Here is a 26,556-nt window from a genome sequence, read left to right on the forward strand (position 1 = left end):
GTGTTCATCTCTGGACATGCTTTCAGTGACGGGGCACACAAAAACGGAAAATCCTTCCTCATAGATTCTTCTTCTCTTCTCCCTGGGCACTACAACCTCGAAAGGTCCCGGCCTGCCATTTTTGACTTTCCTTGACTTGATATAACAACTAGCTGGATACCCATACATAAATGCATCATAATCATAAAAATCATACATAAATCCATCTGGATAAAAAATTAAAATACGTTTTCTTGTGTTCTTAACGCACCACAAACATTTCAATCCATCAATAGTTATCATTCAACGGAATACTTACTATAAAGCTAACAAAAATTACAATCACTTCACATGCTTCAAACCTCCTGTATGATGCAAAGACAAGCGCATGAAGTTTGCGTTCTCCCCTGAGCAATGTCCAGGCTAAATCATCTAACAATTTCTATACCAAACCAATATTTAACCGTTTCAAAATTCTTAGTACTTGCATTCGGTTGCTAAATATTTACCATTATTTGGACTGCCATTTAAAGCTTTGGACGAACGGGAGCATATTTTGTTTAAACATTCTAGCACGTGTTACCTTATCTATTATTGATGTGATTCAAAAGTGCACCAAACATTACATTGCACTATCAAGTATTACATATTTCAAGCCACCGTCCTTCTGCACGTGCAAGAGAACAGTGAGGCACATTATGAATCTTGTCGTTTGCTCTATGTACTCCTCTAAACGCATCATACCTTAGATAGCCTTGCTAAGGGCACGCTGTCTAGAGCACAATTCAATATGTATGTTAATAAATATGTTAAATTAATTTGACTAATTTGGTCTTAAATACTTTGCACGTGAAGAGGTAAACTATGCTCTGAATAACATCTTAATCAAAGAATTCCAAATCTTCCAACATGATGCAGACAGATTTCCAAGAAACGTTGATATAATCATTATATCATCGTCATTAAAAAAAAAACAATAAATATTAATAGTTACAACTTGCTTCGTGTATGATATACACGATTCGGTTTGTAAGCCTTAAAGCAATATTTTAGCGCTCGGCAATTGCAACAATCAAACAACAGAACATTCATTAACGAACGTAGTCAACAATCACTTGTGGTTCATCAATTTCCAGCAATCTGTGTCGCTTTCTCTGTCAATTTCCTATCTAACATCGTTATCATCTTCGCTGGCAGAGAAAAATGTACAATTTCGTTCTCTCGCTTGACAGATTATAATACCGAGCACGGGAGGTCCTGCCTGCTCCGTAACTGTACTCTAGGAGCGGCATCTCATTATTTGAAGATTGTTATGGTTACAATTTCCGACATTCTTTTCACGGGATTGTCAAGCATAACTTTTCACTGAAACGCTGTTCTCCTAACTGGGGCTGGGGACTGAAACCAAATGCAATCCGGTTAGTTCCCTGGCAAACCTTCTAATTGAGGTTGTTGGGAGTTCGTGAATGTAAAGCAATCACATTTGTTTGTTTATCATATCTTTCATAACACAGTGTTTTAATTATGTGGGGCCTTCTCTTTGCAATCAAAACGGGCTATAGTCAGAGCAAATCTGAAGCTCCTGTTTTCCACATTGAACAACATCATTACAGGAACTGGCAACTTGTAAAAAAAAGCTGTAAGATTGAACCTGCTGATATTTAAACCTTGGCTTGATTATGGTGTTGATTAGTTTTTGCGAATTGCAGTTCAAGCTATCAAGGTTGTTGAACAAAATGCTATAGAGTTATCGAGCTTCAAAAATTACGCATTGGAAGGAACCTCATAATTACTTATCTCAATATTTAAGATTGAGCCAATCTTCTTTGGAAATACAACTACAAAAGATTTTGGTTTGCCATTTCTTGCATATTTTGAGTTGATCTAATAGCTATATAGCTATATAGTCAATCCTGCCTACGGGGAGACGTTACGAATGTGATTCTATCCCTGGTCCACATCTTCAGGACAGGACCGCACAGGATCGCGTCCTTAATTTGTTTGCTATCAGAAGCAAGGTTTACAAATGCATTATATTTGAAGTAAAATATCCCTCTTGATCGATTGACCATCAAAAAGTCTTATATTGCTTATATGCTCCATGTTAGAGACACATGCATTACAATCATTAATCGTACTACCTTTTCTCCTTTCCAAATATAACACGGACATCAAAAGTTACAAAACAAAATTCTGCTTCGGTCCATTCGATTAGCCAAAGTACACATCTACGATTACTTACTCTGGTGCTTATCGGCTAACTGCACGAGCGGTGTCGGAAGATCCCTCCGTCTGTAGAAACACATCACTTTCGCTTCAACATTGCCGTTCGGTGTTTTGTTCAACTCGTCGATACGCCGAATCTGGTACGGTGTCGTCGACGATGTCTCTACGTAGACATAGTCTGTAAGTAACAATAAGAAAGGTGGAGTTGTGCATTAGATTTTGTTCTCCGTTTATCACAGTTTATTTGTGAATAAACTTAAATCGTTCGTTGTGCAGTATTCGTAATTGGTTGCCTAGACGGTATAACGAATTTATGCATATGATTATTTCAATATTTTATATCTCAGTTAACGTGCAAACCTACTCAAGTACATAGTCAAAAACAACATCTGAATAATTAAATAACATTAGATAAGTCTCGATACTCACTCAATGACAATGTTTTTTTTTATTTCTCTCAACTGATTTTTTTTAACATTCATAAACTTTTCTCACTTTCTGATAATCATATTCCCAACTTTGAAAATGAAATATTTTGTGTAATAGCTATTTCTAAATGTATGTTACAACTTTTTAGTTTTTACTGACCTGAACGTCTTTCGTTAAGAAATTCGACCAGCAGTTCAAGCAGTCAACTCTAACTGTTCACTGTTACTAACAAAACAAACTAGCGTAGGTTGGAAGGCCATGTTCGATTATTCATCACCACATAACACAGCAAATCTATGCTAACCCCACCGATTCTAGCACCCGCTCGTGTATCATAATTATTCATAAACATGGCGACAAAACTGGCCACACTATTAATGTGACAGTCACACGATAATTCTCCGTTTGCGTATCTACAATTCCAATGAATTCAAGACCTACGATGCGCAGGCTTTTGTGATAAGTTTTCTTAACTAAAACATAGACGAGTTTTTTCATATGGCAGCAATTGGTTACTATCATTCTTCACACAAAAGGAAACATCCATTTAATTATATTATGTTATATTGTTATAAGAAAAGAATCATCTGATATGATTTGTAGACAAAACTACAATAAAAAGTGGTTAAAGTAAAACAGTTCATTAATTTAATGCCAGGGCCGCGTTGAGGATAAAAGTTTACATTAAATGTGAGCCAACATAATATCATAAATTTAGCATAGCAGGGAAATCAGCAGGCTGTCCACACTCCGATTTGGCTGAGACAATAGCGGCACAGGTTTTGACACGACAGGACTGGGGAACAAATCCCATCCAGATCACCTCCCCGTAAACAGGACTGACTATCCAGCTAACTTGTTAATTCAAGTCAAGGAAAGCCCGAAACGATAGATCCGAGAATTAAGGTTGTGAAATGCTACACTAATCAGGTGTAGTGACTATAACCATCTTGAGAAAACTTTGGGATGTTGGACACTAAGGATGTGGTTCATAAATGGTAAAACATGGCTACTGCAAAGCTTTTATCTTATTTTTTGTTGTAGGCTTTATTATATTGTAATTTTAATTCTTAATCTGGATTTTTTTTCTGAGATTAATAGCCGACTTTGTCCCATGTGAAACAAACACCAATTTTACCTGATGATTGCAATATTTTGTTTCATTCAATAGCACAGTTATGGGTTTTTGATTTCAGTTTTAATATTATTATGTATAAGTTTCCACAAAATTTTCATAACTTTCGAGAGCTTGTTCCTCTTCCGAAAATCCTCGGAAGAAATTTAATTGTCATATTTTTTAAGTTCGACATTTTTATATTCTTAATAGGATCGGAACAGGATCATTCAGCAAGAATCGATGTACATCAATTGAAAATGAAATGCTAAAAATATCCTGTTTTAAGTACAATAAGAAACAGGGCTATACCGGATTCTACAAAAGTTCTGTGTGAATATTATTTTCATTCTTTAGTTAATTTCGACTTGTTGTAAGCCGATTTTTTCCAGTGTTTTTGGAGAAAATGAATTAAATCATTGATTCTTCTTTGACACCCAATCTTATCCTGCCATTGTTGGCTTCTTGTAACTGGATTTAACCCGCAGTTGGATAGTCCAGTAGCTGCGATCGGCGAGGCGGTCTGTCTGAATGGGATTTGATCTCTGCTCCTGCCGTTTGCAGAACTATTCCGTTATCGGGTTCAGCCGCTGCCCCGCATTATTGTTTAAAATTAGTAAAAAGGCTCTGCGAAGCACACGGAGGGAATATTATGAAAAAAGAATATTCTGATGCCTTCACCCGATCAATAATATAATATTATATGGCATAATATTTAAATCAATTTATTCCATTGATTGATAAATTTTTCACGCAAAACTATGTCAACTAGTAGCTCTGCAAGATACAGTATCCTACCTCTTCAAAAGTTGCAGTAAAACGAATAAAACATCAAATATAATGTTGTTTCCATTAACTCGCGTTAAATAAAATCCCAACACGTTGCACCTTTGCGACCACAGGTTACCGTCCTTTTAATTGTTGAAATATGATAATTTCCGCCATTCTATGCTCACGGTATCATGGACAAAGCACCGGAGGATTCTTGTTTTGCATATTCATACCATTATGGACCAATAAGCAATGCGTTCTGTGTACCGAAAACCCAAAACAAGTACCAGAAATTAATTTATAACTCGATGCGAATATATTTAACATCCCTTGCTATACATAATGAGGCTAAATGTTAGCGTTGTATCAGACGCCATAATATAAGAAAAGAATAATAAGCGGAAAGGGGTTTCACGCGAAACCGGAATTCATATTGTACATTCGTACTGATTGGAAGAAGAACAACATCAAATATTGAAGAATCAAACATCGGGCGAGAAGAAAAAAAAACAAACAATACAAACTACAATTTTCCGCATAGACAGCATAACTGACTGGCGGCGCGACAAGCAGAAAATAGAACATCGAACTCACCACAACACTCTACTGAAGGAACTGGAGCAACCGGCCATAAAACGGCCATATCGTCTGTCACACAATATTTCGTGGTTTTTCACCGTTTCACCGAAGCATTTATCGGACATGGACACACTCTCTCCCTCCCCCAAGCTACCCCCTTTGCCCTTTTTTTCTGCGTAAGTTGGTTCGTTATGGCGCAAACCAGAAAAGGTCTAAAAATCAACCAATGCACGATGATGATGGCAAAACGTTAGAAAGTGCAAATCAAGGCAGGTTTGTGATGTCTTTTTTGTTTTTGCTTCTTCTTTGTGCGAAAGTCAAACAACGAAATAAAGCGCAACGTGTATGAGAATGTGCTTGCGTAATAAGCGACCAACCAGCTCCCCCAGCAGCTCTACCACAGCCCAGCAAAAACCCACCAGAGCCACGGCAGAGACCTACGATACGAGGTGGTCACCGTATTTTGTAACGGCCGCAGCTATGCTACCGTGTGAGTGTTACGTTATTTCGCGCTCCACACACCTGGCCACTGAGAGAACACTGAAACAAAACACAATCCCTCAACATGCTTTTTGGACCCACCCCTTCTCTATCGTTGGCGACGCAAGAGTACGAAAAAAGACCATAAAGTGTACGAAATAAAGCTTTATAGATACCGAAACGCTGAGTTAGGTTGTTAAGGGAGAAGTCAGATTGTAAATTTGTTAAAGATTGACTTTAAGCATATTTCAATTATTGATAGTTAACATCATCAAATTTAGTTTAAATCCAACTCACTCGGCTCAGTTTCCATATTTTACGAATTTGCACTCCTCACACACTGGCACAAAATTTGGCAATCTTGCACGAAAGAGTCAAGCGTAACAGCTAGCTCCGATCAAACGACTTTCTTCCCACCGACAAGTTCCCGGTTGGGCACTTGCTGGCTGGCTGGCTGGGAGTTGTAGAAAGATTTGGGAATTCAATCACGGATGCTCTAAGAAGATGATAAAACAACCATAAAACGAACCAATTCCCAGTCTAGCTCTAGCGGAGGGACGATGAACTCGGTCGAACTGTGGCTCTCTCTCTCTCTGCGTTAATGATCATCGTTCGCTCAATTACGCTCTATCTATCTTATCTGAGGCTTTCGGCTGTTTGACTAAGCCGGCGCAGCCGTCGGCGGTGCTGCCAGTTCCAACCGACCCCGAGTGTGATTACGACAAAGCACTGCTCAAATCTTACTACACTATATGCAAGATAGATGGATGTACATTATTTTTACAACTAGCGCTACTCTTGTCGTAAATTACATTCCATCGCCAGCCAGCTCCGAGTTAACCACACGCACACACACACAGAACATAATGAGCGTTGGTTCCGTAGAATTCATTCTTCAATGCTGCAAGTACTCTTTACAATAAATGGTTTGTGAACTTTCTAAACCACAAACACACACACACACACACCGGTCTCTTACATTGTTCAACCGTTTTATGCTATATGAATGTGCATTTAGAGTGGCATGTTCCCAAAATGACTGCAATATTAGCATTTTCCCAACTCCTACATCCATCCATTCGATCTCCAAATAGTTGCTAGTTGCTTTCTCGCTTCTGCCTTTTCTTTTAGTTCACCCAAAATCTTCCTTTTTCGTTGTCGTGCCCCATCCCGTCTCACTTATTTTCCCTCCATTACTCTTCTTGGTTCCGTTCCTTTTCATTCCTGCCAGAACGCGGGCTGGAAAGTTGTTGACCCTGAACCGAGTGGTGCGAAGCGCCGCGCACTAAGCAAGTCACGCAGCAGGAAAGGGGAAGAACGTGGGGTTGCGATGGTATTCCCAAAAAATCGAACGCGGTAAAGAAGTGCAAAAACCAAGCGAACCCACCAAACGCGAAGATGGGGAAAAGCAAACACGACGAAACACCGGTGGCGGCGATCTGGCCAGTCTGTGTGCTTTTTCCTCCATCATCCAGAGCGGCGGTAGACCGTCATCGATTACGCCCCATCTAAAACGAAGCCCTTGGCCGTACGGCACACAACAGCGCCGCAGCACCGGTCCACTTCTTGAGCATTACACCATTGACCATTGCGGAGACATGACAGACATGGGAAGGAAGCAAAGATGCGATAATGTGGATATAAGCTCTCTCTCTCTCTCTCGCTGTCCTCCATTTCAGGCCGAGTATTCGAGTGTAAATGTATCCAAGAGTACCACGGCGAAAGGGTCGAAAGGCTACTACCTACTTACGGTGTAGATCAGCTTCATTTCCAAATTTGAGATCATCCTAACCCTCGAAGATCAAAAAGCACGCTCATCGATCGTGTGAATGCTTCAGATCTCATCTTCGGACAGGTTAACACCGAGGCTTCTAGCATAAGAATGTCTCAATTTTAATAGGATATATTTTGTGATTTGGTGCCAAAATTATTGCTAAGGCTTATGTATATCTTTGCCAGCATAGGTTCCTCTTTTCACTCCCATTCCCTTTTTATACCCTCAATCCAACCAACCGCCTGGAAAGTTTCATATCGTCCTTGTTGCTTTCCTCGGTTCCACTCCCTCTATCATAAAATCCTATCTGCAAATATCCTTACCCTCACCACATGCATGGAAGACATGGAAGACCAGATGCAAGGAAGAACAAGAGATTACCCGGACCGATCGTAAACAATTCGCGAGAATTGGGCTGCGTACGCATCGGTCAGGGTGCGTAACTAGTCATGCTTTCTCTTCTTTGCATCGCAGTCTCTATTGCACACCTTGAACAATTTCGCTATTCCAAAAAGGGTATAAAAATGGATTGCGACCCTAGTTAGCCAGTAGTTATCTTCAAAACTAATTAACTAATCAACAACAACAATTATCTTCAAACCTTCTTACATCAGAGTTCTGTTCCATCGAAAAGATCAGTTACTAACCATATCTTTAAGTTACGCGTCACACCAGCAAATAAAGTGTTATAGTGAAAACAATCCATATTGCTTCAATTCTTGTGTCGAAAAAAATATCTGAAAAGGAGACATACTATCCAGTAGCCAAAAGGAAATGACTAAAATAGGTTTTGAAAACTATTACTTTCTTGGTGTTCCTTATTTTTTGATTTAACGATCTTGTAGGTCATATCGACCGTAAATTGGTTTACTAAACTTGTTTATAACACGTTGCCTGTAACGTAAGACTTGGACTATTCAATTAGTGTGGAAAGTCTTTGCAACGTTTTTGGAAATGGCCAAGTTATTTTTCTCAAAACAAAACTTCAAGAATGGAAGAAGTAATCGTTGGACGAAAGAATTGATGTTGGCATCAGACGATAATACTTTGTAAGCTTATTTTTCATAACTAAAGCTTTGCAGCCATAGACCAACATTATTTTATATCCTTGAAGGTATAAGCCCAATCCAAAGATGATGGATGAATACTAAACGCTCTTCTTAGGCATCTAAAAAATTCTCTTAAATTATAAGGTGTTGGGATAAATTGGACAGTTTCGTGAGTGAACCCGTAGAAACTGAAAAAGACATTCACATAATTTTCGCATCAGTGAGGCTAGGGCTACCACTTCTTTTTGCCATAGGACCAAATATTGACAACATTTAACTACAGTGTTGAGCAATATCACATAATAATTTGAAGTCAATCTTACATTCAAGGAGCGTTGGGCAGCAATCCTTATACCTCTATTTTGATGGCCGGCATCAACCATCATTACCAAATTTTCCTCTATTGCCTAATGCATCCATACGTGTTTTTCAAATTAAACGTTTAATTGACGAATAGTGTGTTTGAAAACCTCTTCTTCTATTTTTCTAGGCTTAACAATTTGCTAGGAATTGCTGAACGTAGCAGTATATTTTTGCACATCGTCATGTAATTGTAGTGCTCAAGATACACTGATTATCCTTTGATCTTATCCTTTGATTCCGCATCCTCATTATCCTTTCAATCCTAAGACTTTCCCCTACATTCCTTTTTTGTTGTTCGTTGTGTTGTCTTTGACTTAATTGTTTTTTGTAGTGCCACCGGGCGAAACAGTATACGGGGCCAAAGTCGACACTGTCGTAAGAAGGAAGGCAGACTTTTCTGCAATAGTGTTCTTCATTTCTGCCTAGCCTTGATGGAGCGAGTTCGGCCTTGTTGGCGTTGGGTTCGGAGGTGGTCGGCGAGTCCTACCTCGTGATTAGCAGAGATCCTGCTGTTACGGAATGGAACTCGCCGATAGCTTCTGATTTCGGTGCTGGCTTGGTCGAGCTTGGGCTATCACAGCTGGGCAGTTTGAGGCACACTGTACACAGGCAAATGTTTGTACTGTCCAAATCGCTGTTTTTTGTTTTACATTCCAGTTCCGATACACGGAAGGATGATTCGTTTACACACCACACTACCATCAACACAACACTGCCAGCAATAGACCCACACCTTATCATTGATACAACTTCTACAATAGACCTGGATTTCCAACACTGCAATCGCCACACACCCACAACCGAGTATGCCCGGGATAAGGCTAAATATCGGGGAGGAAATGCCTTGGTATTTTTTTGGGATTTTTTTGTGTTTTTTATTATTCAACAAATGAAAAAGAAATAAAACTTTTAGTCAACATTTTATCAGGCCAGCATTAACATTACTAAACATTTTAAAAGAACAGCGGAACACAAAATGTCTGCAATAACATACGAGTTTTCATGGTCGAAGTGGCCACACAATTAATAACCGTGCGTAAACAGTTTGTTAAACCTCTTATACGCCGGATGTTCAAACGCATCGCACTCTAATTTTATCGTACCACAATCGTTCCTTCACTAGCTCTACGTTCTCCAACACTGCTTCTTGCTCAATGTCTCCGTATTGCTCTTCGCTGGTTGTTTCAGCAAAACAAAACAAAAGACCCGAGTATTGAGATTTTGAGACAAATCGGAGGAGAGATTGTACATACTGCTGCGTGAAAAGCACACAGGGCGCGCATATTTGCATCAGGCGGGCATCCGAACGAAATGGCTATGCTATTTTTAATCCCTTCTGCTCAGTCTGCTTGCCAGCCTGCTCGCTATTGACATCAACGATTGATACCCAGAGATCGAACCAGAATGCCGAAAATACTATTGTTTTATGGTGAAGAAATATTTCATTTTATTTATTTTTTTCAGTTACTTTTCAGATAAGTACTTTCCATAAATGGAGGAATTCTATAGCAATCTAAATTTGGTGGTGATTTCCATTGATTACGCTTCTTCACCAGTAAATTATATATAGCTTATATTAAAATCCTCCTATTCGGTAATGCAAAGAAATTTTAAATCTGCTCTTTTTATTTGACTCTATAACCTCAAGAGGTCGTGCCTTCCTAGTTTACCCTTTAGCTGGATAATAAGGCCTGCGTACAGAGGAACGGTCCGGTAGGGACACGATACTCGTTCCTGTCGTGTGACGACCGGCGTCGTTACTGCCTCTGCCACCGGGCAACCCTTTAATCTGTTACTCTAATTTGAACCATTCGATTCTTATTCTTCGTCCCGAAACCCCCAACAACCCGTCTGCCCATTTCACTTACCTCCGACACGATACATGTTGGTTGTCATAGTTGCGCTGTTGTTTGTTTAGTTATCTCTTTGCAAAATTCACGCGCACACACACATACACACACTGGCGCCTTAAGAAAGGCGCCCGTCGCCGAAGATCCTACTGATACACCGTGGACCTAATATTCCGATCGTGCAGGAGTAGTTCTGTTTTCTGTATCACCTTTTCCGGTTTCCGTTTCAGCTTTACTTCTGTGTTTTTACTTTATTTCAATACCTGATAGTATAGCTGCATGCGTTCTAGGTACGTCCTTTTGCTGTTTTCAGGCGTCCTTTTCCATGTACATCTCTTGGGATGGGAAAATTCTATCACACATTCACACACTGCCCAACAAAACAGGAAGGTGACTCAAACGACACACAGCGCGACGAATTTTTCTCATATTCTCTCTCGCTCTCTCTCTATACGTCGCGCACACACTCTCCCTCTCTTTATCTCGTGAGCATAAACAATGCACCTTTTCCTTCGATGCCTCATTAACAGTGGCAGGGGCAAAATACACACTAGGACACATACACACACTCACGCGGAAACACGCAAGAGCGCATACACTGGTCGCCGACACACTACCGCCGCACACAAAACACACTCCTTTTAGCAGGCGGCGGCCAGATCTTTTTTCCCTATGACAGCCTGTACTTCATTTACACTTCCACTACTGATGATCCCAAAAATGGTGCCTCCTGGCGTATCTTCCGCGTTGCTTTACCTCGCGCAACATAAGCAACAGCCAGCCCACCGAAGAAAAGTAGGCGAAAAGGAGAGCAGGCAGCTCAGAAGATACGAGTATTCAAATAAGACATTCACACATACACACGCACGCGCACGTACCGCGGCTCCACCAACACAATCTCGCGCACCACACTTCTCTAGCGAGTCCCGTCGTGCTTGTTGTTTACTCTTCGTTTTTTCTGCCTTCTTCCGTTGTTTTTACCAATGCGTCGATTTTTTCAGACAGCATCGATGATAATAGTGCGATTAATTTTTCTTGCACTTGCTACCCACTTCCACGCACGAATCCGAAGAGAAACTTTAATTCGACAGCCGCGGTATGCTGACTGGTACTACTACTACACGCTGTGAGCGGTTGATGATGGTCTGAAGGAAGTGGTTTTGCATCCAAGCGGAGTTGTCCCAAGCGTCATAGCACACATGTGTTTCCGTCCTGAAAAGTGTCCGTCCGTGGCGTGCACTGCTTCTGCAATAAGGAATAAAGAACATCAGCTTCAACTACACTTTCCTAGCTTTTTTATTAAAAAAATGCCGTTTCGTGGTTCATTCTTCATCGTGGTCCATTCAATACGCTATGCGAAATTAATACATGAAACCTTAATAACGGAAACAAATGAACTTAAAACCGAAAGCAAACGCAGTAGAATGGGTGTGCTGCTATGCCCTGCGACAAATCAATCCATTTGATGTTCCACATTCGGTTGCTATGGACACGCACACATGCATGCACGACCGCTCGCTATCAAATCAAGCTACCCACGTCGAATTACCTTTCAGCTTCACTTTTCGCGCAAAATTTATGGAAATACGGACAACATATCACATTTCTTAATATAAACGTTACATAATTAACTGTTAAGCAACCTCCCAAGAGCCTTATTTCATTGCAAAACAGTTTTTTTTTTCTTTTGTTGAACCTGCTATGTATGCCTCACCATTCACTTGATTAAACCGATAGCTAGATAGTCAGTCCTACATACCGACAAACGATCCGGATGGGATTCGATAAACGGTTCTTCCGTGTCTGTGTGACCAACTTCAACAACCATTTAAATTCAATGACTCCTTAAAAGAGGGTAATTCGGAAACCGAATGGTTGTGACGGTGGTACATGTATCGAATCCTATTTAAATGGTGTCTGCTTACGTAGGAATGACTATTTGGCTGCAAGGAAAAACTAAATGTAGTATTTCATTACATGGCCAGCACGACCTAGCAAGTTTTTACCCTGACGCAGAAGAAGCTTCATTAAACGTTTTAATCTACAATTCAATAATAAAAGAACAATAGACCAGTTAAATATGAAATCGGTGCAATAAAAACAAGCCGGATCTGTTTTAAAATTCCAATAGAGTAAGCTACGAATATCTCAAAACCCACACCGCATGCCGATTAGAAAATACAGGTCATGCTCAGAGACCAAATAAAAAAGGTTTCTTGTTTCTTAATTCGTTTTTACTAAACACCAACATGGCGGCGTTGATCTAATTGTTAAGAGTCCTGTGCAATCTGCCCAGAAGTACTCCTTTCACCTTTCCCTTCAATTTATAGCCAACACAAGGTTACTGCGGCTAACCAGGCGCCAATGATGATGAGCATGGTGTGGCTTTTGTAACTTTTCTGCTCTCTTTATCTTCTGCCATTCGCATTCGCATTCCGGTACAGCCAGCATCGCATCTGTGCGTACGTCTCCTGGATGCTATCACACCTCTCCACTCCAAACGGGAACTCCGGCTCCCGGCAGCGACACATGTTCTTCCTCTTCTTTTTGTTATCCTCCACGCATACCATCCCGTCCAAAGGGGCGATCGCGCGACCGACCGATGGGCGCACAGCGTGTGACAGATTGTGCGTGTCACACACACACACATGCACACTTGCAAGGTGCGTTTCCAGTGCAAAACGAAGCAACGGACAAAAACCGGATAACGGTGATAACTGGAATTGTCTTCAGAGAGTGACATTCTACCCTAGCACCTCATGTTTTTCATAAAAAAGAACATGCACACACACATTCCCACAAACTGCAGGATCGTTTTTGCACATTTTAATACAGCATCGCCTACTTTGAGAAACGAATTTGGCTTATCACTTTTCGATTTTTTACTTGCTTTTCTGCATGTGTATCCATCCACAGGGATCCATTTCTCGCGACATTTTCGTAGCACTCGAAAACGCGATGCACTACATTATTGAACCTTGCTCCCCATGCGCGCATAACTACCGTGTCCCTCAACGTGGACACGGTGTATTTGTGTGGGGGATTTGAGCACAACGCGTGCTCGCCATGGAGCCCTCGCTGGTTCAGAAGACGGAAAGCAACACAACAGGCAAAAAAATCATGTATGCAGCCACCCCACAGCACCGCACAAGCCGAAGACCGGCCCGGCCGACAGTTGCGCGATAAGGGATTTTTAAGGTTACGTTTTGCTGCTCCTTTCGCTGCCCTTGTCTAGTCTTCGCATCTGCTAATCATCCGCTCCCTCGTCGCTTCCTGCTTTCTCTGATCGCTTGCTTTCATCCCTTTTTCGCCCAACATCGTTTCCTTTCTAACTCGGCTTCGCTGCTTCTTTCACGCGCTGCTCTGCCATTATATCCATTGCCATACCGACACGGGGGAATCACTAGCCAGGCACAAAAAAATACCATGGCTACACTTGAAACAACGCGTACGCACGCACTTGCTTGCTATGTCGCGATGCTCGATGCTCTCTTTTCCGAGCAATTCATCGCTGCTGCGTCGTCTTCTGCCTTCTGCTCATTGCCCGTCGTTGACGATGGCTAGGCTGCTGAGAGTACACAAAATCCAAAAAAATCGCACTGAACAGAAAAAAACCTATCGACAGTACCCGCCGCCGCCAAATGTGTCGAGAATCAGCCAACCGAATCGCGAACATAGAACGACTTCAACTTTCCTCTTCGCATCCGGTTACTCAACTCTCCCCCTTTTTCTCGTACGCGGGACACTTTTCTCCATGTTCCGCTGCGTTCCCGCCGTACCACATTTTCTTCTACACATATAGCGTGAATTTATGAGCATTGATTATGCTAAGAAAATCCACCGTCGTCGTGGTCATCGTCATCGTCACTTTTCGGTTTGGTCGCTTCAACCCATTAATGCGCTATCGCAATTCGCGCACACACAGACACGACACACACACACACGCACACACATCATGCAAATCGAGCACGGGGGATGAACGATTGATCTAGTATTTTGTTCGGTCCGACGAAAGCGCCACAAAATTGTACAGGGAAATCAGACAACGCGCTCTGCATGTTGTTTCTTTGTCGAATTCACATATCTCCAACTAACCCCAAACACGAAACTCAACAAGGTAGAACAAGCCTCCACGACAACCTCGTCTCTCCCGTCCCTTCTTCCACTCCGCACAAACTAACGTTCTTTATGATAATGCGATTCATTTCGACCGTGGCGAAAGCGTCCACCAACCCATTCCACCCGTCCTCACACTCTCGATCCACACCCTTCCTCTAGCCCTTTTCACTACTGCTTCCTAACCAATCGAAGCAAGAAGAAACGCAAAGATGATATTCTCGAACTCTGGACACACTTCCGGCAAACGCATACACACACACACAAACACACAACACCGCAACGTAGCCGGTTCATTTCACGCACGCACGTAACGTCATTATTAATCGAAGCAACCCACAGTAAAACTAAACCTACACGAAAGAATGAACCACCGCGAAGCGACAGCGGACGAAGAAAGTTTTGTGCTACGACGGGAAGCAGGAAAAATACCGGGCATGAATTGCTTATGCACGCACGACGGCTTCTTCACCACACTACGTACCACCAGTCCCAAGCGCTATTGACCACCACCAGCTGGCCAACCAGTCGTCCGTCGGCTATATTTCACGGCACGGCACTTGTCTCACAAAACCCCGCGTACGTTTTTTTAATCGGTTTTCAGCAGCACGCACGGCAGGACGCGTCGTTCGCTTTTTCCAAGCTCCGCCATTTTGATTCACGGGTAAGGTGAAACTGGCCCAACCAGCAACTTTGCTCTGACATGACGTTTTCGAACACAACCTTTCAAATTCTCCGACCGTTCCCAGGCAACAAAATCGAACTGTCGGAGCGGTTTCTCCGACAGTTTCGAACGTGACCGTTCAAATCGTTTTGAGTGTCCGTTGGGTTGTGAGCTTTTGTCGAACATTGGAACAGTAAGGAGGGAATTTGTAATTTGCAATATAAATTTGATAGATTTTACATCCATTGGCTGAAACGTTTAATTTCTTTCATTAATTTGAACATTTACAGGTATTCAACAAAACATTCGATATCCGGGACATTTTAAATCGTAATAACACGATGTTCAATGCCAGTTAATGTTTATACAACGGATATTACGATGTTGGTGCTGGATAAAATTGTTTTAGAATTTAGCACTAAACTTGTTTGTACCACTTAGCATCTGTACTACTTCCGCCGTGATCAGTTCTTGCTACGGAAGAACGGTCAGTGTGAGATCCGATGCTGGGCTCTACCGCGTTGAAAACCCCGTAGCCGATAGTACAAGTCCAGCAGACCGGCATAGAACAATTAAGTATATGTGGATTAAACAACTGCACCTCTTGATGAATTTTGTGATATGCATCCAGTACTTAACATATTTTAGATCAATCTCGCCCGATAAAAAAACACACATACACATACCAAACTGCTTCATGTTTTTCACTTTATTTGTTTATTTTGTCTGATTTTAGGTGTGTTTTGTTTTTTATTTATAATCGCTTGATAATAATAATTGTAGCTCACTTAGTTCGATACTATAAAATGTAAGGAAAAATGAAATACTGTACAACTACTACCGCTGCTGCTGTCGGGTCCCAAAGTCTACAAAGGTCCTGGTTTGTCACATTTTCGATATACACACGCGCCTCATCATCATCATCATCATCATCATCATTACTATCATGCCTGTGCTTTTGCATTGTCCTTTTCCTTCATTCACAGTTGCGCGCTTTGAGTAGTTTTGTCCGTGATCTGTCGCGATCAGCTAAACAAGTGTGCGCGCACATGATGTGTGTTATGAGTTTTAGTCTTGTCGAGAAACGAAGAATGATGGAGGTTTACCTTGCTAGGCCAACTGTGACAAATAACTTAGGACCAGGAGAACAAACTCTTTCCAGGGGGGGAAAACATAAAACAAACCAACAAACAAACAAAATCCTAATGAAATCTTACAGTTCCGCGTTCAGTTATCTTATCAGTTGTCTTTACATGCTTAATCAGCTTTTCGAATGCTCGGAATGCTGCGTGAGTGTATTATCCCGCGATAGGTGTCGTTTGTATTAACAGAAAGATTCGCTTGCCCGCCACAAATGTCCTCTAACAGATTTAGAACAAACATTGATCTATTACTGGAAGGATGAGAGGTAAAAGCTTGTCGAAATGCTAATTTAAAGCAAAACTAATTCGATCATTCGTTGCCTGTATTGAATACCACTTTCGACGTTCAACAGTTGATAATGGAGACGTGGTTGTTAAAACCAAATAAAAAACAAGGACATTATACCGTGGATTTTCTATGAATTCAAAGCTCAGTAATACACTCACTCATTTCCGATTTCATTTTGTTTGTCCCGTTCGATTGGTCCTTCGCTCGCTTTCTTTGTTTTCTCGCACAATTTCGTCAGATGGAATGCATACACGAAAGCATGCACACGCCTACCCATCATCCCATTAAAGAATATATATATAATAATAATTATGATATATATAATAATATATATATATATAGTATAATAATATATGACAATCTACCACAAATCTGTATAATAGTTACTTACGCCCTACGCTCTACATTCATATCAATATTATATAGATTTATACAGTAAAAAAAGGAAATCTTTCAGTTTTCTGTTTTGTTGGTTTGCTTTGTTCCACACGTCGCAGATTGGTGTCTGCCCTTTACCCAGTTTAATTACTTGCGCCAGCAGTTTGACGATCATCCCACCTGAAGCCGTTAAATATGTGGCGTTCCCCTATTTTCCTTGCCTTTCCCAAACCCCGCATCAATTGTTTATACACACACACTACTTACTTTTCTCTCACATTCGTTCTTCATTCGCTTCCGCCTGGTTTGTCTTACATCATATGTTAAGCTTTGCTTTTGCACCAATTCCGCCGCAGGCCACATACGATCCCGAGACACTGACGGGACTTGTGCTACATCTACAAAAGCGCCCCCATCACTACCGTACAAACACATCCTTGCCAACGTCTAATAAAACCCTTTTTTTCTTGTGAAACCGTTTGCCGAGCTTGACCTGTGGTCGTTTGTGTACTGTCCGTTTTTGCTTTGCGAGCGCTAATAAACCACCAAATGTATGGGCATCTCGTTTTCCTCTTGTTTTTTGTTGTTTTGTCATTTTTTTCCGCTACTACTCTCCACTACTCATGTATGTTTGCACTATGTTTGCGGCGTTTAATTTTTGTTTGGGGCCTTGCTTTTGATTCGTTTGCAGTCTGTGTAGCGATAATGCCTAATAAATAAATAAGATAAATTAACAAATGCGCCTTCCTTTAGCCGATCCGCAGTTTAGTGTTTCGTTCACGTGCACACTGCACTCCCGCTGTCTATATAATGCTGACCGATTGTTTCGAAAACCCGAGTAAAAAAGCGTGCTACATCTACATCAAAAAAGCTTAAGAAGAATGTGTGTGTGTGTGAGTTTAAGAAATCCTTAAAAATCGACAAATAGAAGCACACTTATGTGCCAACACCGAATCATTCAAAAACCCGTCTGTTGTTATTGTTCGCATAGGAAAGTAAATGGTTCATTGTACATACGCTGCCCTGTGTGTGTGGTGTAAATTTAGGTAGTAAACGGTTGCTATTGGAATGTGCTGTGTGCTAGTGCCTGCTGGAGGTTCCTGCTTTCAAACTTGTGTCCCCTAAATATCCGTACGACATCATAAGCATGCTTTCACTACGCTTCAGATGAGCCCTAGATTATAAGCTAGATGACTGCTGACTGACTGACTGAAATTCTTGAAATCCATAGTTTTTTTTCCACCTGTGTGTCTGTGTTAAAAATGTTAACGACGTTGAGATCACCCCATGTAGCTGGACGTACGCGTTTTATCATCTAATCTCTTTCCTTTGGCACCATAGCGCCATATTTCCAACAGCATTTGTCGTGCCTACGTTTATCCGCCAGGTCTATGAATGAAGAGGATCGACGATTGGATTTCAATAAGACAATTCTGATGACCAAACGCTACACTAATGACCAACATTTCTTCCATTTGCTTGCCTGTTCCGCCAACGAATAATCAGTTGACAATTAATTTGCAGTCCGCCAATTGAGTATCTTTACGTTTGGTCTAAACATACTCAGCTAAGGAACTGTCCCACAAGAATATGTTTAGAGCAACGACGAAACTCTAATTCGAAGAGACAACGAGTATTTGCACCCAAGCTCAAATTTATGACCAGTAACAGTATAAACCACGATGCTTGCTAAATAAGGTTATTGTCACAAGGGTGCTTTTTAGAGTTTTGTTTTAAACTGACTCAAACGAATGGCAAAGAAGCAGAAGAAGAAACAATGGTGTTAGTAAAAGCGCCATTCGATTCAAAAATTCAGTCCATCCTGTGCTGCACTGTTCAAGATTAAGTGGAATGTTTGCAGATAGAACTGGATTCTGTCCCATGTTTTTTTCTGAACTTAAAAAAAAGATGAAAAAGTGCAACAGATCCATCCGTACCTGGAGGAAATGGTCCACTTCATCTTGAACATCTGCTTACAGTGGCCGATATTTTCACTCACTAAGTGTTGGATTGATTCTGTTCATCCATAAACCGTCGTGTCGCGCCTAACGTACTCTCCTCCTATGCCCGAGGATGCATCCCAATGCTTGGTGGAAATATAGCCAAACAAAGCTGTTCCTTGGCAACCTAGACCCTTGACTCGTCGATCGACTCGGTAGATGTATGTATTTTCCTTTGATCTAGCTCATCCTTCTAATTGTTGCTTTTGATCGATGATTACAGCAGTTCGTTACAGTTCGTTCGTCCAACAATACTTGATCAATGTACTACTGTTTCCTTTTGTTCCTTTTCCGGACTGTTCGGTTGTTTCAGTTTCGTTTCGGGTTCTATCAGCTTTGTTTTGCTTTGTTTCGTAAGTGTTTGTAGTTTTTGTTTCCATGTTTTTCGTTCAAAGGCACGCAATATGTGTTTTTGTTTGGTTTTGTTACTTGATTTTGTTCATTGTTCCAGTTTCGTTTTGTTTTGTTTTCGAGAGGTTAAAAGTTTATCCAAATTTTGAAAACTCTCATTACACACAAGTGTATTTCTTTATCCGTGCTTTGCAAGTGGCAAACGACACAGGACCATAAGTATCGCTCTTTCGGCTTTGGACACGTGATTGTATATATATATAGAGATGTGTAAATTTTTGTGTGTATATATATATATGTATATATGTATTCATTTTTGAATGCAAATAGTTCTATCATAAACGGCCGGCCCTCTCAAAGTGGTTGTATAAAAATAGCGAAAAATATTTCCTCTATCTTTTCATTTGTCGTTTCTTTTTTGTATTTTGTTCTCGAAATCTTTCCGATATAGTGTTTTTTGTATGCTTTCCGTGTTTGTGATGTGTTTTTTTGTTTGTTTTGTTATATGAAACTCCTATCAATGTCCAAAATTGTATTTTGTAAATAGTGCCCCCCAACGCGCGTTAAATATTCTTCCGCCGTCTGCTGCAGCGCTGCTCATAACGATATCTACGAGTAAATTGGTTTCAGTCTGTGTAGCAAGAGAAACACGAGAAGTGGTTCGCATTTTACGTTTTCGATGTGTGTCCGGAAAAACAGACAAACAAGCAAGTAATTACCGTTTTCCACTTAGCTTGTTGCTGTGTTGCTATAATCTACGTGAGATTCGATTTCTTTTCCAAAAAGGGCGATTTTCAAATGATCACTCACTTGCTCGATCACTCCCTCGCGCGCTGTTCGAATGTTCCGTGCACCAGAGCATTTAATGTGCGATCGTTTTCCTCCCGTTACACCTGCTTCCCGGTGCAATATTATTAAACATGCACAAACACACTGCACATCAAAACACTTGCAATATCACAACGATTGCACATTACAGACCGATCTCACTAGTAATAATATCGGGTTTTGGGGGATGCCCTTAGCAGCTAGCTTAACAAACACACACAGACGAATGATCGCTCCTGTGCGTTTAAAATCACGATTTGCGGAATGGGTTTGCGGAACTGCGTACCATGTGGATCTCACAATTGACCTCCGGGCAATTTTCAGCTGCTGCCACACACGGAACACTGACTGCAAGTGGACACGATTCCGGTAAAATGCGGAAAGCGCGCCTGGTCCAGAGGTACTTTAAAACTTATTTTACGCCAGTAAGCTAAATGTACACACATACACATGCACACGATTCATTTTACGTCACGAAGCCTGAACAATTGATCTCCCGCTTAAGGACACTCTAAAACTCTGGAGTGCCGCCATATGGACGACGAACTCCAGAACTTAGATTTGTTTTGTGGCTTTAACAGCTGATACGCTTCACCACAATAACATATGTATAATTTAGACACTACAAGCAATACAATGATATTTGTTCCACACGATTGACTGACTTGTTCCTGTGTGCCAATGCACACATACACACCTCCCTTTCAAATGTTACTTAGCAAAAATAGTATCTCTTTTAGGTTGATTCTTGTGTTCCTCCTGCGTTACAAAAATAATCTCCCCAGCTGCTACCACCACACACTTCTCGATCTCGGAGTGCTTGCAGCGGAAATGACAAGCCTTCGGTTTGTCCGCAATATTTCAGCAATTATAAGTTAAGCTTGGTTCTTAATACTATTGGCGGCGTTTCTATCATACTACATCCGTTTCCTAACAGGCAGTTCCCAACGTCCAACGTCCAACCACCGTCGCATGCCCTTCTGGAAGAGGAATAGTTACACCGTCGACTGTTGGACCTGCTGCTTCTCCTGCTGTGCGCACGTGATATGCCGCCGCTGTCTTTTGTCCTCTTATTTTGGTCTTGCTTCTTAAGCACAAACAAAGCCCGGTGACGGTTGTCCGTTCCGTTCCGATAGTGTGCACGATCTACGGCACCGAAATCACGGAATCAGATCACTCGGGCTCCGTTTGGTGGCTGTTGTTGTTGTTGTTGTTGTTGTTGTTCGTTTGTTCGCCTTTGGCTGGGTGTGGTTGGTTGTCCTCTAGTGTTTGGACAGATTTAGAGGGACGTCTGGAATAAAGCACCAAAGACACACGTTTAGTTAGGTGTAAAGTGAAAATGATCCCTTCCACTACAACACTACTTAAAAAAGCTGCAAGGAGACCAAGTGCACTCTAGAAATGACACTGGACATTTTGGACAACCAAACCATTAACAAAGGTTTAGCAACTAAACGATCAAAAAGTGAAGAATTCTTCTGAAAGAAACGAAACAACAAGTTGGCTAACACAGCGACACAAAAAACAGGAAGATGATTGTTCAAAACCAAAATAAAAACCAATTATTTGTTGTTAGAAGTCTCTTTCTCGGTCTTACATGATGATCGCAGCCCTTGCAGGCACTCACCATTGCTGGGCTCATCTTTGGCGGTTGCCGACACTACTCCGGACGCTCCGACAGCCGAATGCGAGATATGGTCCGGATGGTGCTGATAGCCTACGGCATCGGTCGGCCAGTTCGATCCACCCGGTGAGGAGAACGCACTGCCACCATTGTTGAGGATGTCCCGCGAGGACGCCGAAAGCGCGGTAACACTGTAGTTGAGTGCGGCGGCTGCTGTCGTACTTGGCGTGGCTAGGATGGAATGTTGTAATCGTTGCGAATCCGTTGGTTCCGCCTTGATTGACGCTAAAGATGCCGGTGGTGCGGGCGGGGGCGATGGTGCAGCAGACCGATCGATCATGCGTTGGCGATCAGCGAGCGGGATGGTAGGCGGGGCCGAGGAAGATGGTGGTAGATGGTGTGGTGATTGTACCACGTGCGGAGCGTGCGGTACTGAAAGTCCGGGATAGTGCATCCAGAGCGGGGAGCGAAATGCCATCGTGGCCGCGTTGTACATGTGCTGGTAGTAGGAAAGCGACGCCGGATGGAACGGCACGGAGCTGGCAGCAGCGGCGGCCGCGGCGGCCACAACGGAAGGATTCATCGACGGCGAGGCGGAGGATGCGGCAGCAAGCTGCGTTGGATACAGCGGGTAGAATGGATTCGCAACCGGATGATGTGCAGTCGGCGATGCAATCATCGTGTTCGGTCGGATTACACCGGCCGGCGATGTAGATGGTGGCCCGCCGTAGTGACTCAGGGAAGGCCCATCGACCGAATCCGATCCTTCCGGTTCTTTCTTGACCGACGAGCTGGAAGCGTTCGAGTTGGAACGTTCGCGGGATGGTGATGAAGAGGAAGGTGAATGACCACCGGCAAATGGTTGCCGGAGAGCTGCCGTCTTCTTCGGCACCGTTCGTATGGTGCTGCTAGGCGACACTCCAGTCGTCAATGATGCCATGGCAGACGTCGGCGTAGTAGCGTGACTCGTTGTGACACCACCATTTGGGGATGCACGGGGCGATGAGGACGTGCCGGCATTGCGGCTATGTTGCGGCGGCGGCGGCGACGAATGCTGAGCTGCTCGACCAAAATTCAACGGTGACGCACGGGAATAATGTTGGGGCGACCCGTTGCTCGCCGGTGGAGAATGTCCCTGACTGCCACTTCCACCCAGCTGATGGGCAGTTCGATAGGAAAGTGCCGATCGCGCACCAGATCCTGAGTAGGGTGGCGTTGTCGCTGAGTCGTTCGTACTGGGCGAAGGGGAAAAGCGAGAAGACGAGGGCGCAGAAGAGTAGCTGCTTGGGCTACCGCCGTACGGGTGCTGGCGGTAGCGCGAAAAACCGCCACCACCACCACTGTTGGACACTGACCCCGGCGTATGATGGTGCGCGGAGTGATGAGAATGTTGCTGATGAGTATGATGATGCTCGGGACTAGGGCTTAGATCGGGCGATCGGATCGTATTACCGTACGGATCTACACTGCCACTTCCGGCGGAAGAAGTTGCCCCCGGGGATGCGGCTGTCCCATTACCTCCTCCGTAGCTGGGCGATCGTTTCTTGGTGCTGTATCCAGCACCGTAGCGATTCGATCCCCCTCCTAGCTGTCCTTGGTAGTGAGCGTGATGATGGGAGGAATCCGTCATTACAGGCGATTTGGAACCCACCGTCAGTCCCTGATACTGGTGGTGGTGTGGTGAGAGCGGATGTTGCGAATGGTGATAGTGATGATGACTAGCTGTTGATGTGACCGATGCCACCGATGCGTCCGTTTTGCGCTGCACCGCATCAAACGAGGCGGCGTGCGCTGAGGAAGATGACTCTCCACTGTTGGTGCTCGTGCTGTTGTGGCCAAGGAGTGAAGTTATGCTGTAGCTGCTAAAAGGCTTCGACACCGGAGCCGGCGCTGTTGGAGCAGTTTTGGACGCCGGCGACAAGCTACTTCCCGCGCCGTTCATCGACTGTTTGCCGGTGCCTCCAGCTGTACCATTGGCAATAGATCCAGAGCCATTGAGATGACCACTTGCTTTGCTGCTGCTGCTGCTGCTACCGTGCGAAGTAGCTGTTCCGCCGTTCAAAGGACTTCCCGTACCATTCGTCGGCAGCGTTGACAGAGGCGTTGCAGTCGTTGCCGTGACTATGACGGGCGTTCCTGCAGCGGAGCCCGACTTCGGACGAGATCGTTTCGTGCTACTGGTGCCACTGCTTCCAACATCGTCTAGCGAAACCTTCTCCAGCTCGCGGAGAATTCTTTTGCGAGGAGAAACATGCTGCGAAGCGGCCGAACTCGCAAACACGGAACTACGAAAGCTACTGCCACCATTGTTTCCACGTTCCGCTATCGTTCCCAAGCGAAATGGACCCACCGCCGCCGAAGACGTTAAAGAGTTGGAGACTTTCGTTTGTTGTTGCTCGATGAGCGTTTGGATGATTGAAATAAGATCCTTCCCTTCGGGACGTTTGCGACGATGAGATGCTCGCAGATGGGTACCATTTGGTGGTAGATGATGTCCATTGCTTTGCGGTCGATCTTCTTCTGGGTTAGGCTGCTGGGAGTCACTTCGCTCCACGTCCTCACTTGCCGGTGCTACCTCGGACGTGTCCATCGGTGTTGCAGTGCCATTGGACATTTCTTCAGAATGGCTTTCGGGAGCGACTTCACCATTTCCATCCGTTGACAGTTTGCTTTCTTTCTTCCTCGTTTCGCTCTTGCCGTTTTCCACAACCTCTAATCCATTCGATAAATTCGTTGGAACCTTTGATGCTGCTTCCGCTGGAAAACTTGACTCGTAGGGACGACGTCGTTTCCGGCGCCACCGTAAGCGGGTATCCTGGGACGGTGGTCGAACTCGAGCTTTCAACGGCCGAAAATAGTAGAGCGACAGTTCCTTCGAAATGTTCGGACGAGGATTCGATTGTTTCCAGCAGTGATCCCGCTGCCAGGGCGATGACTGAATGGAGCTGTTATCATCCGAAACTGAAAGCAATAAACAGGGCAAAGATTAGGCTCAGTAGGTGCTTCGTTGCGCATACTTAAAACAAGCTCGTTATGAACTTACAGCTGAGAGAGGTGGAGCTTTCGTGCTTGTGAAAGCTGGCACTGGTGGAGGAAACCGTCGGTGGCCAGTATGTTTTCCGCGGCACCGAAATCCAGTTGGTCTTTTCGCCTTCCCGCGCGCGGGCAAGTTCCAGGATGAATTTTCCATCTGAAAATAAAAACAAACGTAAGAAAATTTTAGCTGTAAAATACATATAAATTCTACGAAATGACTTTCATTTCCAGCTTGATTGCCAGTGGCTTACTAAATCTATCGTTACTAAACTTCCGTAGAGTTAGGTAAAAGGAAAGCAAACAAAAGCAAATTTAGCAATTCTGAAGGATACACCAGTAGCCAAGGTGGATGTCCGTGTCTGTTCCATTCGATCTTAGTTAAATGGCCAAAGGGAAAACAAGGACTTTAACATCGCTTAACATTAAACGATTTCCATGTTGGCCCTAACGAAGCCGATCTCCATACGATTCCAGTAGAGTAGAAATTAACCCGATTATAAAATGTTTTAGGGCAACCAACTCTTTTGTCATGCATCTTGCCCTAGGCCTCCCATTGTAATGAGTTTTAACTATTTCAATCGCGTACGAATAAGCATACCCGTACCAAACACATATATATCACACGTGATCTTAATCAAGTACCACTAACCAACTATATGCCACGATCATCATACGGCAGCGGACCGAAACCGGCCGAAACGGCACACGTGTGATTGTGGAATGTGTTTCTCTGCACAGTGTAAAATGGCGTCCCCCCCTCCCAATTTCCTCCCACTTCCTCACTTGTTTCGACGCTTCGTTATTGTGTATCACCTTTCTCCATTGTTTTTCCGCCATCAAGCGCAAACGGTGTAAAAGTGTGTGTTATTGTTTCGTTTGTTTTTTTTTTCGGTGGGTAGAAAAAGCATCTTTCCAGTTTGCACTCCCATATGCAAACGATTTCCTTTACGAATTTCCCCGGCAGCAAGACGGATGGCTCCAACGGTCCAACCAAATCATATGACGCTTTTTGCTCCCTTACCTAACGATCGTAACGATCAGCCCAGCAACAACGACGGAACAATAATGCCCGAGAGCTTCGGACAGAAGAAACGTAGCAAATCTATTTCAATCGTAAATCTATGGCAAAACTAGAGCTTTACCTTCGAGAAAGCGCAAACCACATGGCCAAAAACAAAACTAGAAAACAATCCACTACATTATCCAACGTAAAAAATAAAACCTTACGAACAACTGCTGCTATTACGAGCGGAGGGTCGCATTTGTATGGAACAATGTGCTGTAGAATGCATGGTTGGGACGATTCGCCCAGATTGGTCGATTGTTTAGCTAATGGGGAGATATCAATGTGGCGGGACAGACAGCTATTGCGATGAAGATACGAGTTGGTAGAAAATCGGTCCAACTCTCACAGGACGGGCAGGCGCCAGGCCATCCGCTTTCGGTTGCGCACCAATGATCGTCCAAGCGTTAAGCGCGCTAACCGACAAGCTCCTGTCAGTCATCGGCTTCGG

At 43.2% G+C, this 26,556-nt stretch overlaps 2 protein-coding genes across 18 annotated transcripts in view; both read right to left on the reverse strand.

Moving 5' to 3' along the window:
* LOC118507882 (metastasis-associated protein MTA1) overlaps positions 1-15,442 on the reverse strand; it is a 41,809-nt gene extending 26,367 nt beyond the window's left edge. The window contains exons 1-3 of one of the 5 annotated variants that reach the window (XM_036047111.1): positions 15,215-15,408; positions 10,633-11,859; positions 2,222-2,383 (exon numbers count right to left, since the gene is read on the reverse strand). In XM_036047111.1, the coding sequence (XP_035903004.1) occupies positions 2,222-2,383; positions 10,633-10,660 (190 nt within the window). In that variant the 5' untranslated portion in view covers positions 10,661-11,859; positions 15,215-15,408. The other 4 variants (XM_036047114.1, XM_036047112.1, XM_036047113.1 and 1 more) reach the window with 4 other exon arrangements.
* Positions 15,443-16,895: 1,453 nt separating this feature from the next.
* Positions 16,896-26,556, reverse strand: part of LOC118507891 (protein hairless) — a 35,173-nt gene continuing 25,512 nt past the window's right edge. For 12 of the 13 annotated variants that reach the window (XM_036047129.1, XM_036047130.1, XM_036047132.1 and 9 more), the window contains exons 4-6: positions 25,050-25,196; positions 21,980-24,967; positions 16,896-21,673 (exon numbers count right to left, since the gene is read on the reverse strand). In XM_036047129.1, the coding sequence (XP_035903022.1) occupies positions 21,645-21,673; positions 21,980-24,967; positions 25,050-25,196 (3,164 nt within the window). In that variant the 3' untranslated portion in view covers positions 16,896-21,644. The remainder of the gene's footprint in view (positions 21,674-21,979; positions 24,968-25,049; positions 25,197-26,556) is intronic. The other variant, XM_036047142.1, reaches the window with a different exon arrangement.

This window comes from Anopheles stephensi, chromosome 2, assembly GCF_013141755.1.
Source record: "Anopheles stephensi strain Indian chromosome 2, UCI_ANSTEP_V1.0, whole genome shotgun sequence".
NCBI lineage: Eukaryota > Metazoa > Arthropoda > Insecta > Diptera > Culicidae > Anopheles > Anopheles stephensi.